At 45.4% G+C, this 16474-nt stretch overlaps 1 protein-coding gene across 1 annotated transcript; it reads left to right on the top strand.

The window, feature by feature from the left end:
* Nucleotides 1-936: 936 nt before the first annotated feature.
* LOC140843586 (uncharacterized) lies at nucleotides 937-9531 on the top strand. Its single transcript, XM_073213421.1, has 2 exons — nucleotides 937-2705; nucleotides 9396-9531. The coding sequence occupies exon 1, from the start codon at nucleotides 1682-1684 to the stop codon at nucleotides 2645-2647; it is 966 nt and encodes a 321-aa protein (XP_073069522.1). The 5' UTR covers nucleotides 937-1681; the 3' UTR covers nucleotides 2648-2705; nucleotides 9396-9531.
* Nucleotides 9532-16474: the final 6943 nt, after the last annotated feature.

Here is a 16474-nt window from a genome sequence, read left to right as displayed (position 1 = left end):
GATATCACCTCACACCAGTTAGGATAGCCAACATCCAAAAGACAAACAACAACACATGGATGTGGAGAAAGGGGAACCCTCCTAACACTGCTGGGGGGAATGTGAATTAGTTCAATCATTGTGGAAAGCAGTATGGAGGTTCCTCAAAAAACTCAAAATACAAATACCATTTGACTCAGGAATTCCAGTCCTAGGAATTTACCCTAAATATGCAGCAGCCCAGTTTGAAAAAAACATATGCACCCCTCTGTTTATCACAGCACTATTTACAATAGCCAAGAATTGGAAGCAACGTAAGTGTCCATCAGTAGATGAATGGATAAAGAAGAAGTGGTACATAAGCAAAAATGGAATATTATTCAGCCATAAGAGGAAAACAAATCCTACCATTTGCAACAACATGGATGGAGCTAGAGAGTATTATGCTCAGTGAAATAAGCCAAGCAGAGAAAGACAAGTATCAAATGATTTCACTCATACCTGGAGTATAAAAACAAAGGAAAAAAACAGAAGGAACAAAACAGCAGACTCACAGAACCTAAGAATGAACTAACAGTTACCAAAGGGAAAGGGACTAGGAAAGATGGGTGGGAAGGGAGGGAAAGGGGGGAAAAGGGGGCATTACGATAAGCAGATTTAATGTAGGGGGGAGCACAGGGAAGGCAGTACAGCACAGAGAAGACAGGTTAGTGATTCTATAGCATCTTACTATACTGACGGACAGTGACTGTAATGGGGTATGTGGTGGCGACTTGATAATGGGGGGAAATCTAGTAACCACAAGGTTGCTCATTTAAGTGTATATTAATGATACCAAAATAATAAATAAATAAATAAATAAATAAATAAATAAATAAATAAATAAATAAATAAATAATTTAAAAAGCGAATGTTTACTCGAACAACTAAAAATAATTCATGACAGAAGTGATTTCAGTGTCAGCCCAATATATTGTAAATGTTTACAATTGGAAGGAAACATCATGAACCAGTTAAAATCTCGGTATCTGCTTCTAGACAGGAAATCCCACACAAAATCTAAAACTGCGAGGAAAGGTTACAGAAACTCGCGTTTCGCATCCAGGAGGGGAGGGAGAAAGGGAGCCAGGGAGCCTGGGTAGCGGCAGAGAGTTGGCACTCAAACACACATTTCCTCATTTTACTGGAAGGTACAGCGATCCCACCACCATACGCACCTTTATTGCCCAAGTCTTAAAAACTCGTTTTAAAAATAACGCAGGACAGTGGCTGTAATGGGGTATGCGGTGGCTACCTGATAATGAGGGGAATCTAGTAACCACAATGCTGCTCATGTATGTGTGTATTAGTGATACAAAAATGAAAAATAAATAAATAAATAAAAATAACGCAGGAGCCAAAAGGAGCCGCTTGGTCGGAAACATACGCGAAATTCCTAACACAGCCTGGGCTGCAGCCGGCGGCAGGGTCGTTGAGCCCATTACTATATAAACAGGTACCCGGTCTCCGGGCGGGGGGACCTCGCCAGTGCCCACCGCCCCCGGACGGACAACTCAACCTCCTCTCGCCACAGGACCTGTCCAGACAACAGCAATCAGCAGACATCTCACTGCTGACTGAACAAGAGGTAGAGAACAGCACAGAATCGCCGCCGCGACAAGCAGACATGCAAGCAACTCACACAAATCCATAAACACTGCAAATGCAACGCCGGCAGCGGACGCGCGCGACCCTCGGCTCATCCGCCCGCTTCCCCACCCGCCTGCCACCCCAGACCCAGCGCGCCTTCCAAGCTCCATTACCGGGGTGCAGTGCACCGCGACTCAGGACGGATAACAACTTCCCCAAAAATACCAAAGAGAAAAAAGGCGTCCACGCAGAGCCCCATCCCGGCGCGGAAAAGCAGCGCTCCCGGGCGAGGGGATCCGTCTGTGGTGCTTCCCCGTCCCTGAGACCAGGTAACAACTCCGCAAAGGCACCTGCCGCCCAGCTCGCCGCCAGCTCAGGGTCTCCCACGGCGGCAAGTAGGTGCCCGCTCGTGCCCGGGGCCCCCGGCCGCCGCGCCAGCTCCACACGGAACGTGGACCGCACTCCCGGGGCTCGCCTGCCATGGCCAGCCGACCCGAGGCGCGCTCCGCCGGGACACGCGCGCCGACATGCAGCCCGCAGCCCGGCCCGGCCCGGTGAGGGGCTTAAGAGTGGGGAAAACCCGCTCCGCCCAGACCAGAAAACGGGCCGGCCGCGTCTCGGCCGCCCTCCCAGAGCCGGGGATGGGGCGGCGGCGAACCGTCCCGGGGGGCGGCAGCGGCGGCAGGAGCGGCGAGCCGGAAAGAGACCGCGGAAGAGACCCGACGGCTCAGGGAGAGCGGAGCGGCCGCGGCGTAGCTCCGGCAGCGGAGAGGTGGGCAGAGAGCGCTCCGTTCCACTTGGCCGTCCCTGCTCCGGCCGCCCCGGCTGCCGGCTCCCCCTGACTCCGCCGCTCCCCGTTCCCCTCCGCTACTCACCGTTGCTGCACCGCCGGCTCGTCGGCTTTCCGCGCCGACACCTGCGGCCATCCTTCTGCTCCTCCTGCGACCGTCCGAAGGTTCCAGCCACGTCCTGCGCCTCCCCGCACCGCCCCTGGTTTACGACACCCGCGGCTTTACGACACCACGATCCTCAGACCTAGAGCCGCTCGCTCTACGGCGGGAACCTTGTTGCTAGGGAGAGGACGCTGCATCCTGCGGGTAGGGAACTGTTACCTCAGGTGCAGGGGATGGGGAGGGGACAGCTGGGAAACTTCAGTGAAAATAACAAAACATACTGAGAAAGGGTGGGTGGGCAGAGAGGGGGGAGGGGATTAAAGGGCATTATAATTAGCGCACATAATGTAGGGGGGGGTCATGGGGAGAGCAGTACAGCACAGAGAAGACAGATTGTGACTCCACAGCATCTTACTACACTGATGGACAGTGACTGCAGTGGAGGATGGGGGGGACATGGTAATATGGGTGAATCTAGTAACCACCATGGTGCTCATGTGAATCCTTCATAACATTGAATATCAATGATACCTTAATAAAGAATTTAAAAAAAAACATTACTGAGAAAAACTAAGGAAGACTTGAATAAATGAAGACAGGTGACATGTTCACGTATTTGAAGATTCAGTTGGATGGTTCTTCCTATAACGACTGTAGATTGAACATAATCCCCGTCATAATCCCAGAGGCACTTCTTCTGGACTCTGCTGACTTCTTCAAAGGTCAATGTCAAGCCCCACCGACGGGCCTACAGCCCACATTGTCTTTTTTTCCTTTAATTTTTTATTAAGGTGTTATTGATATACACTCTTACAAAGGTTTCACATGAAAAAACAATGTGGTTATTACATTTACCCATATTATCAAGTCCCACCCCATACCCCATTGCAGTCACTGTCCCATCAGTGCAGCAAGATGCCACTGCTTCACTATGTGCCTTCTCTGTGCTACACTGTTCTCCCCTTGACACCGCACACCATGTGTATTAAACATAATACCCCCAATCGCCTTCTCCCTCACTCTCCACCCACCCTCCCACACCCCTCCCCTTTGGCAACCACTAGTCCATTCGTGGAGTCTCTGAGTTGGCTGCCATTTTGTTCCTTCAGTTTTGCTTCATTGTTATACTCCACAAGTGAGGGAAATCATTTGGCATTTGTCTTTCTCCGCCTGGCTTATTTCACTGAGCATAATGTTCTCCAGCTCCATCCATGTTCTTGCAAATGACAAAAAAAAGTTTTTATCTTGAAATAATGTCGGACTGCAGAAAAGTTGCAAGAATGATGCCAAGTATACCAAATGCACCGAGGCCTGTGTGCCCATTACTGACAGTCACCAATTTTTAATGTTTTGCAATATTTGTTTTATCATTCATTTCTGTTCTCCATACACACATTTATTTCTTCTGAATCATTTTGAGACAGGGACCCTGGATGTAGTCAGAGTAGGATGAAGGCCTCTGGAGGGGGCAGGGCAGGATATTTGCAGTCAGAGCAATGTAACTACATGCAAGGAACCCCCCCTACTAAAGCTCTATGTTAAACATTGAGCTCTAGAATCATTCTTCAGTGAGATCAGTTAATGTTCCCCAGATAAAGAAGAGTAGCACGTTTTATTATGGTAATCATTTGTAACCATGTGTAAGATTCACTTTAGCATGCTAAAAGACCCAGGCCTATGTGCTGTCTTTCCTCTTTCAGATCTGACAAGGTGATTCTGCAAACTGAGCAACTAACTTAGCATGCAGACCCAGCTGTAGACGGCATAGTAAAAGGCAGGAAGAATTCCATCTTAAAGATAATATTGCATTTTAACACCCAGGAAGTTCAAGAGGCAAGATTCTTTAGCAAGTAGACAATACCTACGCCCACCTTGGGGGCTGGGCAGGCAGCCTTTTGATATGCTCCCAGACCAAGGCACCAGTGTCCTAGAGAGAAATCAAGGCAGGAAATTCCTTACAGTTAAGTTAATTTTTAATATTCAGGAACCACTTAACAAGTCTCCACCCCTAAGGTTTTTCATGTTCTCGAAAAATTCTCAACTGCCTATAAAACCCCCTAGACAACGCACCAACGACGGACTCTCTTGTCCCCTCCTGGTGTGAGCCAGGAGCTCTGTCCTTTCACTGCATCTCTAAATAAAACCTGTACCTTGCTCTCCTACTTGACTGTTTGTGAAGCTCATTCTTTGGCTCCGCAAATAAGAACCCCGGCATCAATTTGGGAATAGGAAGCATCCCCCATGCCCTGCATCTCTTCCTTCTGCAGTATATCTTTTCTCAAAACAGAGATATTCTCTTCAGTAGCAATAGTAGTTATGAAATTCAAGAAATTTAACATGGACATGACAGTTCTAAAAACAACAACCTCTGGTCTATACTCCAGTTTTGCCCATTGTCCCACTATTGTCCTTTCTAGCGTTTTCCCTCAGGATCCAGTCCAAGGTCATGCAAAACACTGAGTAATTGGTCGCTTTAGTTTTCTTTAGTCTGAGAGAAACAGACTTTCTGTTTCTTCAGTGTGTTTTGTGACGTTGACATATTTGAAGCACGTGGGCCACTTATTCTACAGCAAGTTCCTCAGCTCGGGCTGTGTCGTGTGTGTTTCATTGTGATTAGACTAAGGTAATGCGCTCTGGCTGGAATGCTGCACAGGGGGTGCCGTGTCTTCTGGGGACTTCACATCTAGCGTCATATCATGTCCATCTACCCCTAGCTTATTGGATTAATTTTGATCTCTGGTCACAGTATTGTCTGGTTTATCCACTGCATGGTTGTTTTCCCTGTGCAAGAAGAATCTCTTGGGAGGACACATGAAGAGCGTGTACCTACCATGCTCCTCCACCCACATGCTCCTCTCGAATTAGTATGGATCTCAGTTCTTTTTTAAAGCCACATTTTCCAAGACTTCCTCCCATAAGCCCTTGGTACCCAGGAAAGCTTCAGTGTCTCTAAGCTTGTAATACCTCATCTAAACCATTCCGTTCATACCATAATTCAAGCCTATCTCAAAATGGCTATTTTCCTGTCCTCATCTAGGTCTAATGTCTTCCTCTTACACCTGTGGGAGCATTTTGTACTTTTCATCTCCCTTTAAAATGTAGATCAGATTTTGTCCAGCCTTGCTCAAAATCCGGAAGTCCTCACAGTGCCCCAGCTTACCTGGCTCCCAGCTCCTCTTCCGGCGTCTCTCATCACGTCGGTTGTTCATTCCGCAGCAGCCACCTACCTACCATGCATGTTCCTACCTCAGGGCCTCTGCCCCTGCTAATGCCACTGCCTGATTGTTCTTTCTCTCAAACGTTCACTTTCGGCTCTTTACCTAGATGTTGCCTGATCAGGGAGGCCCTCTCTGACCACCCCATTTTACCTGTTTGGTTTTTCCTTCCATCTCTTACTGGCATTATAGTCTGTATTTTTCAGTTCATTTCTTGCCTGCTTCCTTCCTCTAGAATCTTCTGTGAAGGCAGAGGACTTCTGTTTTGTTCACTGCTGTATCCTTGGCAACTTGAAAAGCATGTGACCCATGATGGGCCCCAGTAAATTGGTTGGTGAATATAGTCGAATCAGTGTTTATTGCATGGGGGCCTTATGCAATGTGCTGAGCTTGCAGGTAGACGGGCTGTATACTGAGCACTAATGTTTTTAGGTGACCAGACAGTCGTACTGCATGTAGGGGGACCAAGTTCACTGGTTACAGCCCAGCCTGTGATGGCCCAGAGGGTGGCTCACCCTTCCTAGGCCTTGTCTGTGTTCCAGAGGATATGTGCTGTATACGGGGACCATGATTGATAGTTCAGGAGCTGGCTGGCTCCCCTGAGGCTGAATTTCTTACAGGGGTGCTGGGGAAAGTTCTGGTACTGTCCATTGTAAGATACATATGTATCTCTCTTCTAGGCCTTGGGATTTTTGCTATGGATCGTCTGCTGGGCAGACCTCTTCTACTCTTTCTGGGAAAGAAGTTGGGGCAAGTTCCTGGCCCCAGTGTTTCTGGTCAGCCCAACCCTCTTGGGCATCACCATAGAAAGTAGGAGCTGGCTATCAATGTGATGCCAGTGGAGACCAAAAGTAGTGGCTGGCATTTAGAAATGAGAAGATCTCACAGGAAACACCCACAAATTTGGCTTTTTTCGAAACACTCAAAGACCTGACAACACTAAATGCATACTTTTCTAGTGCAGGAATCAACTGGAACTGAGAGGTGACTCTAGCCTTTAACTGGGGCATGTGCCGTACAGTTTGCCACAGTCCCCACCATGCCCTATTGCCCTCCCTGCCAGTGCCATCTTTCATTGTGTCACTGAACTCTGTTCTCACATTGACGAGCTAGGTCAGTTATTTATATTAAATGCCTGGGACCTAATGACCTCTTGAGTTATCAGGCTCTTGTGTTAGGGGTGGGTGCCAAGCTGAGTAGAAACTACCCTGCCCCATGAGGGTCTGTAATCTAGTGGGAGATACAGATAGGGCAACTCCATTATTATAGTTCTGAGTACTTACCTAGCACTGTTCTTGGTGTTTTATGAAAATGAGGAAGTAGAAATTTATCTCCTCTAAGGCAACCCTGTGAGATAGGCACTGATTTGTACCCTTTTTACAGATAAGGAGACTAAGGTACAGAGAGCTTAAGTGTTCTGTCCAACGTCACACAGCTAATACAACGCTGAGTGAGCCATTCTCACGCTAGACGCCATGTACCAAAAGAGACCCCTTTTCTCTCCAGTCAGATCTTCTCCTCAGAAAAATGTTCTTGAAACACAAAATACATATAGGTTACAAAGGAAAGCAGTCAGACACACATGTATATATATGAAGATTTTTGTAATGTACTTTGTATTTTTTCTTGGTTTAATTCGCATGTAGTAAAATTTACTTTTTTTCTTGTATAGTTTCATAAGTTTTGATAAACACATATTTCATGTACCTCCCACATCCACAATTGAAATACAGAACAATTCTGTCACCCCACCAGAAGTTCCCTCATGCCCCCCTGTAGTCAGGCCCCCTGCTCCTATGACAGCCACTGGTCTGTTCCCTGCCCGTCACTTGGCCTTTTCCAGAACATCACGTGACTAGAGCCAAGCAGGCCGGAGCAGTCTAAGCCTGACTTCTGAGCACCTGTTGTTTGGTTGTGGTGGTGTGTGTATCCAAAGGTCTTAGTGTATTGGATTGTATGGTTTCACCACACATTGTTTAACCGTTCCTGAGTTGTAGGACATTGAATTTGGGAAATCAATCATATTTAAATGCAGTTATCAAGACATTAAAAGAACAAAGCAAAATGTATGTGCTTTTCTGCTAATGCATTTTAAATCAAGAACTAGCAGCAGAAAGGATGCCTCCTTAATTCCCAAAGAGTGATAACTGTACTTGATAGTTGTACACATCTTTCGTATGTATTTTCAGATGTGATTTCTAATGGTGACAGAGTCCCAGAGACTGCTCATGCCATTGTGTTGAATGCCTTCACTTATCATTGGCGGTGCTAATGAGGAAAAGTGAAGCTGTAATTGTTTCCCAAGTTCATGGACCCCTGGGTTCTGGACCCCAGGTTAAAAATCCCCTTCCTATGAGGAGAGGTTTAGAGGAGGGGTGTGGCATGCCTGGCTCTGCATATTTAAAGCTGACTGTGGCCTCCGCTTGCAGAATGGCTTGTTTGGTGGGGTGGAAGCTGGGAGGCCAGTGGGGGGCCCGCAGGATAACCTCAGAGATTGGGACCTGGGTGACAAGGGATAAACTGAGGATGGGTCTTAGGGGCAAAGCAAATTCGAGTTGTAGATGGCTTAGGTGTGGAGAGTGAGGGAGATGGGGCACCCAAGGAGGATGAGTGAATAGGATGGACGGATGGGCAGATGATGTGTTTCTGTCTTGACCAGCTGTGGGGTGAGGGGAGGTGCTGCTGGTGACCTTGAGCCCCTCAGGAGTCTGGGTCAGGACTTGTTTGAGGATCTGCCTCAAGAGGGTGGCTCTGCTCGTCTAGAAAATGGCCGTGGTCTTCCCTTCTTTGAAGGAAAAGCAGTTTGATTGTTTATTTTCTCTACCTGATCATTGAGTCACATGTGAAATGGAAGTAATGGCTCCAGGTATCAGTAGTGAGGTCAATTCCAGTGGCCATCATTCTGATGAAATTCCCTGGAGACAAGATGTGTGAGTAGGCAGATTAACCATTTCCTTATCTGCAAAGTGGGGTTGATGATGGCTCCCCCCTGAGGGGACATGGAGAGTGCACTGAGTTTGAGTACATGAATGCTTTGTGCCTGGCGAAGATAACAGGTGCTCAGTAATGGAGAAGAATTATCTTTGGGCCCAAAGGGGAATACATACCAGTCATTGTCAGGGCTGGGGTTTGAACACACACCTTTCTAAATCAAAGATCGGCCTGCTGCCCATTTTTGTCAATAAAGTTTTATTGGCAGGCTACCATGCCCTTTCTACCATGCCCTTTCACTCACCTATTATATTGAGCTGCCTTCACACTGTAGTGCAGTGTTGAATAGTTGCAACAGAAACTACGGCCCACAAAATCCAAAACTTTTACTCTGTGGTCCATTAAGAAAAAGTGTGCCAATCTGTGTTCGAAATTGAGCTTTGCCCTTGATTTTACCATTCTATCCCAGATCTATACATGGTCCCATTAAATTCCCACGACTCTAGAGGTAGGTGTTTTCATCTCCATTATGCAGATGCGGTGGAGGCTCAGAGAGGATCTGTGACTTGACCAGGGTCACCCAGCAAGGAGAGACCAGAGCTCGGACTGGAGCCAGGTCCTCCCCAGGCTGTTCATGCCCTACTGAGCTGGGGTGGCCCTGCTCCAGGCCCTGGAGTGTGGGGGCCACAGCAGATGTGGGTGCCTGGCCATTGCCTGATGACTCCTGTTGTGTGCTTCTTTCTTCCAGCTGCTTGCTATCTTTTTAATTCAGCTTGAGAGGAAGAAGGAAGTCCAGTCCTCAGGGATCATGCTCACTTTCTCGCTTATAGTCCTACTGTGTGCCCTTGCCATCCTGAGATCCAAAATCATGACTGCCTTAAAAGAGGTGAGTGATGGCCTTCCTTGTCTTCCCTCAGTAGCCCTTGGGAGAGATGATTCTTCCTTCTGGCTGTGGGAATCATGCGTTGCCGTGGGGACTGGGGGATCAGGTACCACAGGGGCCCAACTTCCTCCCTGGGAACTTCCGTACCCCATTCAGCCTTTGTTCTAGAACGTTCTTTACTCGGGGCTCTGCTTGTCTGTAGCTCCCAGAGACCCATGTTGGTCCTCCAGGGCGGGAGCCGCATGCCAAATGCACAGCACCCTTTGGACCTTTGTGAGCAGTAGACAGAAAGGCAATTCCACTCTGAATGTCTTCAGTCTGGAGCTGAGCTGAGCAGAGTGGTGTTTGTGGGGCAGCTGCTCCCCTGGTGCTCCAGACTTGTCTCCATGTGACCTTGCTGCCATGTGCCGCCCCTAGGAATTGGAAGAGCGTGTATTTCAACACTAACCTCTCATTCCTTGTCATCTCCGAGCTAATCAGGAACTGGCATCAGGCAAAGGAAGGAAAAAGAGCTGAGCGTTTATTGAGCACCTTCAGGGTACAGTGTAGACTGTCTGTCAGGCAGCTGACACTTATTGAATTCGTGTTTTCTAAGTGCCAGGCAGGGGACTAAGTTTTTTTTTCATGACTAGTCTTAGTGACTCCTCACAATTACTCTGACATGGCTTCCCAGCCTCAGCACTTGTGGATATTTTGGGCCAGAGACATCTTTGCTGTAAGAGGCTATCCTTTGCTCTGTAAAATGTTTGGGGGTGCACGTGGCTGCCACCCACTGGTTCCAGTAGCACCCTGTCAAGCATGACAAACAGAAATGTGTCCAGACACTACCAGATGCTCCCTGGGATGTAAAAATCAACCCGAATTGAGAGACACATTTATAGATGGGGAAACCGAGGCACCGAGAAGTAAGATGATAAGGTCTCATTGCCACTATGAGCAGAGCCAGGCCTTGAATGTAGCTCTGTTTCACTCCCAGGCCTGGACCTCCTCCCATGCTCTCCCCAGGCGGTGTAGACCACACTGGGGTGTGACTGCCTATCTGTTGCTGTGTTAAAGGGGAGGAGGGATAGGGTAGGAATCCCTGCCACTGGGCCTGAAGCCTGTCCCCTGGCCTCTGCATGTATCTTCCAGTAAGTGATCTCTTCCTCCATCCTTCTCTCACCTAAAGAATTCTGGAGTCCATGTGTTTCGTGATATCACTTTCTATATATATTTTTTCCTTGTGCTGATTCAACTCGTGTTGTCCTCCTTTTCAGATCAGTCACCCCTGTTCTCTGGAACCATCAAGGACCCCGTAAAGTGTGATCACAGAGACACGTGTATGCATGTGTGTGTGTGAGAACTAATGCATAGATCCAGCTCACATTGGTTGGATGCTTGTTCTGAGTGGGATCGTCCATCTGGGATCTCATTCCATCTCCCAAATGCAGTAGGCAATAACCTCCCCACTGTATAGATGGAAAAACCAAGGCATAGATGAGCTAGGGGGACTTGAGGAGAGAATATAAATCATAACTGTAAACTTCTGTTACCCTTGTTTACCACAGTCCCCACCACTCCCTGTTGCATAATAAAGTCTTGCTTCCAATTCTTTGATGGTATATGCCTTACCCTTGAGAGATTTGAGTGTGACACCCTTGGTCTGTTCCATCAGTTTGAGGGAAATTCTGTATGTACAGAAGGGTACCAATGGGCAGAGTGCCGATGGCCACTCTTCCTGCTGGTGGAATAAAAAGGAATAGTCATTTGTCACCCTTGTGATTTATTTGAACATAACTGTTTATCTCATGTCTTCCTCCCCTCTTTTTTCCTTTCCTTCCTTCCTTTTGTCCTCCCTCCTTCCAACCAGTGGCAAGCGCCAGGCCCAATCTGGGCAGAGGGCTGTAGCAGTGAATAAAGCAGAGTTCTTGCCCACTTGAGGCATCTATTGTCATGGGTGGGGTCTGGGGACAGACAGTAATCCAGGACCCAAGTATGCTTGTCAAGTGGTGATGAACACTGAGAAGAAGAAAGCATCAAGGGAAAAAAAAAATGATGGTTGGGGTTGTGTGCACTTTTGATAATAGCAATCAGGGAAGGCTGCCCCCACCAATCAGGGAAGGTCTCATTGGAGCAGAGACTTAAAGGAGCAAGGGGAGCGAGCTGAGCAAAAACCCAGATGAACAGTCTTCCAGGCAGAGGGGTGGCAAGTGCAAAGGCCCTGGGGTGGGAGCCACCATGGAATGTTGAGAAGTCATAGGGAAGGTCATCATGACTGGAGCAGTGAGAGGCAGGAGAGGGCATCTGAGATGTGGGGACGGTCATCTGTAGGCAGATGAGCTGTTCAATTTTATTCTGAGCAGAAGGGAAAACCTTTTGAGCATTAATTTGCTGCTTTGTTCATGATTAGTCAGCTGTTACCAGGTGGAATTGCAGCAGGAGCAGTTTTTAACTGTCGGGTTTGGCCTGAACCTGAGCCAAAGCCTGAGGCTGCATCTGTGAGTGATGAAGGAGTCCGTGGCAGTGGCTGGGAGGAGGAGGGGCTTAGCACTGGCCAGCTAGTGTTCTAAAAACCCGTGTCCTAGTGCGTGTTCTGAGAGGCCCCATTCTTGGATTTGCCAGCCCGAAGAGGAACTGGGTTGGAGAAATTAGCAAAGTGTGTCTTTGAATGTGTGTGTTTGTGGATTGTGTGTCCACATAGGGGTGTGTGCATATGTGTATACGTGTGCATATATTGATGTTGATGTGTTTGCACATAGATGTGCTCATGTGCATTGGTGTATTCTCGTGTGTATGTGTATGCACATTTGCATGTGTGTAAACTTTAGCAGGGCAGTGACCATGCCTGGGCCACCCGCTGGATCCCAATGGATGCCTGGCACAAAGGAGGGACTCAAATGTCTATGGCTGTATCTGTTGTTCGTCGGTGTCTGTTACCCAGGGGTGGGTATGGGGCAGTGGAGTGTCCGCATCAGGAAACATTTATTAAATGTCAGACTGTGTTGTGGGGCTGGGAATCATACCAAACAAGTCACACCCACCCGAGTGGTGCAGACCCTGGGCCGCTCTGAGGGTCACCTGAGCTTGTGAGAGGCAGAAGGCCGATGTGCAGATCCCCTGACTCTTCAGGCTCCTCCCTGGGGCCTGAGAAGCAGGTCTTTAGGAGTGGACAGGCCTGGTTCCTTTATGGGGAAGAGAATTTTGATCCCTTCTGGGAACTGGATCAAATTCCTGTGGCTGCTTTCCTGGGTGCACAGAGGTGTCTCCTAGAGCCGCCTTCCTCCTGTTGTGCTCTCTGTGGCCCTGGCCACCAGGGTCTGAGGCCTGTTCCGCCTGCTGGGGCAGCCCAGTGCTCTCAGCTCTGTAGCTGGAGGCTGGGTCATGGTGGCCCAGGGCACCCGACTCTGTCCCAGGCTTTCTTCTCGTTTTTAGGAATGAACAAATTCTGGCGAGGATGTGGAGAAAGGGGAACCCTCCTACACTGCTTGTGGGAATGTAAGCTAGTTCAACCATTGTGGAAAGCAATATGGAGGCTCCTCAAAAAACTAAAAATAGAAATACCATTTGACCCAGGAATCCCAATCCTAGGAATTTACCCAAAGAATATAATTTCTCAGATTCAAAAAGACATATGCACCCCTATGTTTATTGCAGCACTATTTACAATAGCCAAGAAATGGAAGCAACCTAAGTGTAGAGCAGTACATGTATGGATAAAGAAGATGTGGTACATATACGAAATGGAGTATTATTCTGGCATAAGAAGAAAAAAAATCCTATTATTTGCAACAACATGGATGGAGCTAGAGGGTATTATGCTCAGTGAAATAAGCCAAGCGGAGAAAGACAAGTACCAAATGATGTCACTCATCTGTGGAGCATAAGAACAAGCAAAAACTGAAGGAACAGAACAGCAGCAGACTCACAGAACCCAAGAATGGACGAACAGTTGCCAATGGGAAAGGGACTGGGTGGGTGGGTGGGAAGGGAGGGAGAAGGGGAATAAGGGGCATTACGATTAGCACACATGATGTAGCAGGGGGGAACGGGGAGGGCAGTATAGCACAGAGAAGACAAGTAGTGATTCTACAGCATCTTACTATGCTGATGGAAAATGACTGTAATGGGGTTTGTGGGGGGGACTTGATAATGGAGGGAATCTAGTAACCACAATTTTGCTCATGTGATTGTATGTTAATGATACCAAAATAAAAATTAAAATAAAACATAAATTAATTTATAAAATAAAAGGTTTTCTTCTAAATAAATAAATAAACCAGGGAGAAGGATAATTTAGTAAATAATAATGTTGGCAAGATATGCATAAAACACAACCCTTCTGTGCATTTGGTGAGAATATAAATTGGTGCAGCCACTATGGAAAACAGTATGGAGGCTCCTCAGAAAATTTATAAGTAGAACTACCATACGATCCAGCAATTATGTATACATTAGTAAAGACATAGAAGCAATGTAAGTATTCATTAATGGATGAATGAATAAGAAAAATGTGTCATATATAAATATACACAATGAAAAATTTTTCAGCCATTGTAAAGAAGGAAATCCTGCCATTTGTGACAATAAAGATGGATCTTGAGTTCATTATGCTTAGTGAAATAAGTCAGAGAAAGACAAATACTGTATGATCTCTCTTATATATGGAATCTTAAATAAATGTCAAAAAAGGAACTCAAAAATAAAGAGAACAGATTGGTGGTTGCCATAGTGAGGCTGGGGACAGGCCACATTGGTTAAGGTGCTTCCAGTTATAAGTAAGTCCTGGTGATGTAGCTTAGTTAAAAATACTGTATTGCATATTGTAGTAAATGAGCTCAGAGACCCGAGCAACTTTCCTGAAACTGGAGATGATTATCGACATTCTATAATCCTCGTATTACATTATTATTGTGGTGGTGGTTGTTTTTTTCTTTTTTTAGGGGGTGATAATAGCACAACAAGTTATTCCATATAACTGTTTGAAGACAAATACTTCAGAGAGATCTCTGCGTGTTTGAGTTAGTGTGATATGAGTATGGATTCATAAGAAAAAGTGACTGGAAGTTAGTATAAAAATTTTGATACCAACTATTTTCAATTTTGGAGTTATAAAAGTTCATGTGTTTCAGCAACCAACAGAAATGATGACTGACAGTCATAATAGTAAGATTGAAATGTCATTTTACATATATTTATGTTTGTGTTGTTTGAAATTTATTATGCTCTAGAAAACATATTTCACTTGTCTTTTAAACATTGGTAATGTGAGTGACAAATTTCTCTATTCGGTTAAGCATGTATTTTTCATTTTTGTAGAATGTAGTTTCTGGGACATATTTATGTACAAGAATATATTGGCATTTAAAAGAACTAAAACCTGATAGCCATGCAGAAATATGTTACCTATATATTACCTAAGAAGTTATTACATAAATACCTTAGAAAAATTAGAGAAATGGAGGTGAATGCAACTTTAAAATACATTTTATATATATTAAAATAACAAAAAAATACTTTTTAAAATTACAATAGTCTACCCTTATTCATCGGTTTGCTTTCTATGGTTTCACTTATCTGCGGTCATCTGTGGTCTGGAGGCAGATGGTCTCTACTTTGATGTACAGTCGGAAGAAAAACAGTAGCCTGTGTCACAGTGCCTGTCATTCACTCACATCACCTCCTCATGTAGGTGTTTGATCATCTCACACCATCATCATAAGAATATAATACAATCATATTTTAAGAAAGAACACATTCTTGAAAATAACTTATTACAGTACATTATTATAATTGTTCTATTTTGTTATTGAATCTAGTTAACCTTTTATGATGTGTAATTTGTAAATTAAACTTTTTCATAGGTATGTATATATAGGAAAAAATATAATATACCTAGGGTTTGGTACTCCACTAGGAGTCTTAGAACGGATCCCACACAGTAAGGGACGAACTGCTGTATGATGACTCTCAATTTTAAGTGAGATGCATTCTTAATCCAGTCCTTTGAGGAAGGAATATGGAACTAAAGAATAATATAGTCAAAAAATATAATACAAAAAATGAAATATAGATATAAACATTTTATAAACTAAAATATACCACATGCCAGTTATAAAAAGTGCTAGATTGATACCTAAATTATAAAAAGAGCTCTAATATAGAGCAGAAGGACATAAAAATAATTCAAAAGGAAAATGAAGACCAAGGATAGGTAATTTGCCTAACAGCAAATCAAATTCAGCAGCAAATCTACAAATACTTATTAATTTCATCATATCCAAAATTAAGTGGTATAGAGATATTGGGAATGTTGTAAAGAGTTCCTACCCTTCATGCTTATTAAAAGCCTTGGAAAATGGCTATTCTCAAGTGGTGCTAAAATGTAAATTTCCAGTTTATTTTGTAAAATATGAAACATCTCAGTAAAAAATGCATATGAAATTATTTTTCTGCCAAGATGAAGTAGACTCCTTCCTCTCACATCCTCCCCCTTATAGTTAACAAATTAAACATGCATAGAAAGTCTCTTAAAGATGGAAATAGGTGGACGGCCTAGGGACCTTGGGACTTGAGGAGCAACATGGCAGTGAGCTGCCCCCATTTATTTATTGCCTTCCTTGTGGGCAATAAATTATAAGAGAGATCATACAGCATACAGATTATAGAGGTGGGTCACTGCAGAAGCCTCCCATCAAGAATCTCCTGCAGGACACTGATTTGTAAAAAATAAAAATAAGGTATTGAAGAAGAGCCTCATTCACATTGCCAGAGGACTGAGACAGGTGAGGCCAAGAACAAACCCCTTTGGCAATACTTACTCTGCTGCAGGGAAACACCAACAAATCCCTCCAACACACACCCTGGGTTTCAGCGGAGCCAAGAGTTAAGTCTACCCCCATCTGTCATGAAAGAGACTGTGAACAAAGCGGTACAATGTGACCTTCCATCCTACCACTCCCCAGGTC

Source organism: Manis javanica, chromosome 10, assembly GCF_040802235.1.
Source record: "Manis javanica isolate MJ-LG chromosome 10, MJ_LKY, whole genome shotgun sequence".
Taxonomy (NCBI): domain Eukaryota; kingdom Metazoa; phylum Chordata; class Mammalia; order Pholidota; family Manidae; genus Manis; species Manis javanica.
Note: the sequence above shows the minus strand (reverse complement) of the source record. Positions and strands in the feature narration are given on the sequence as shown.

Bases quoted from the DNA above. Each gene is read 5' to 3' on its own strand.
- LOC140843586 (XM_073213421.1), top strand. From the start codon at position 1,682: ATGCAACGCCGGCAGCGGACGCGCGCGACCCTCGGCTCATCCGCCCGC.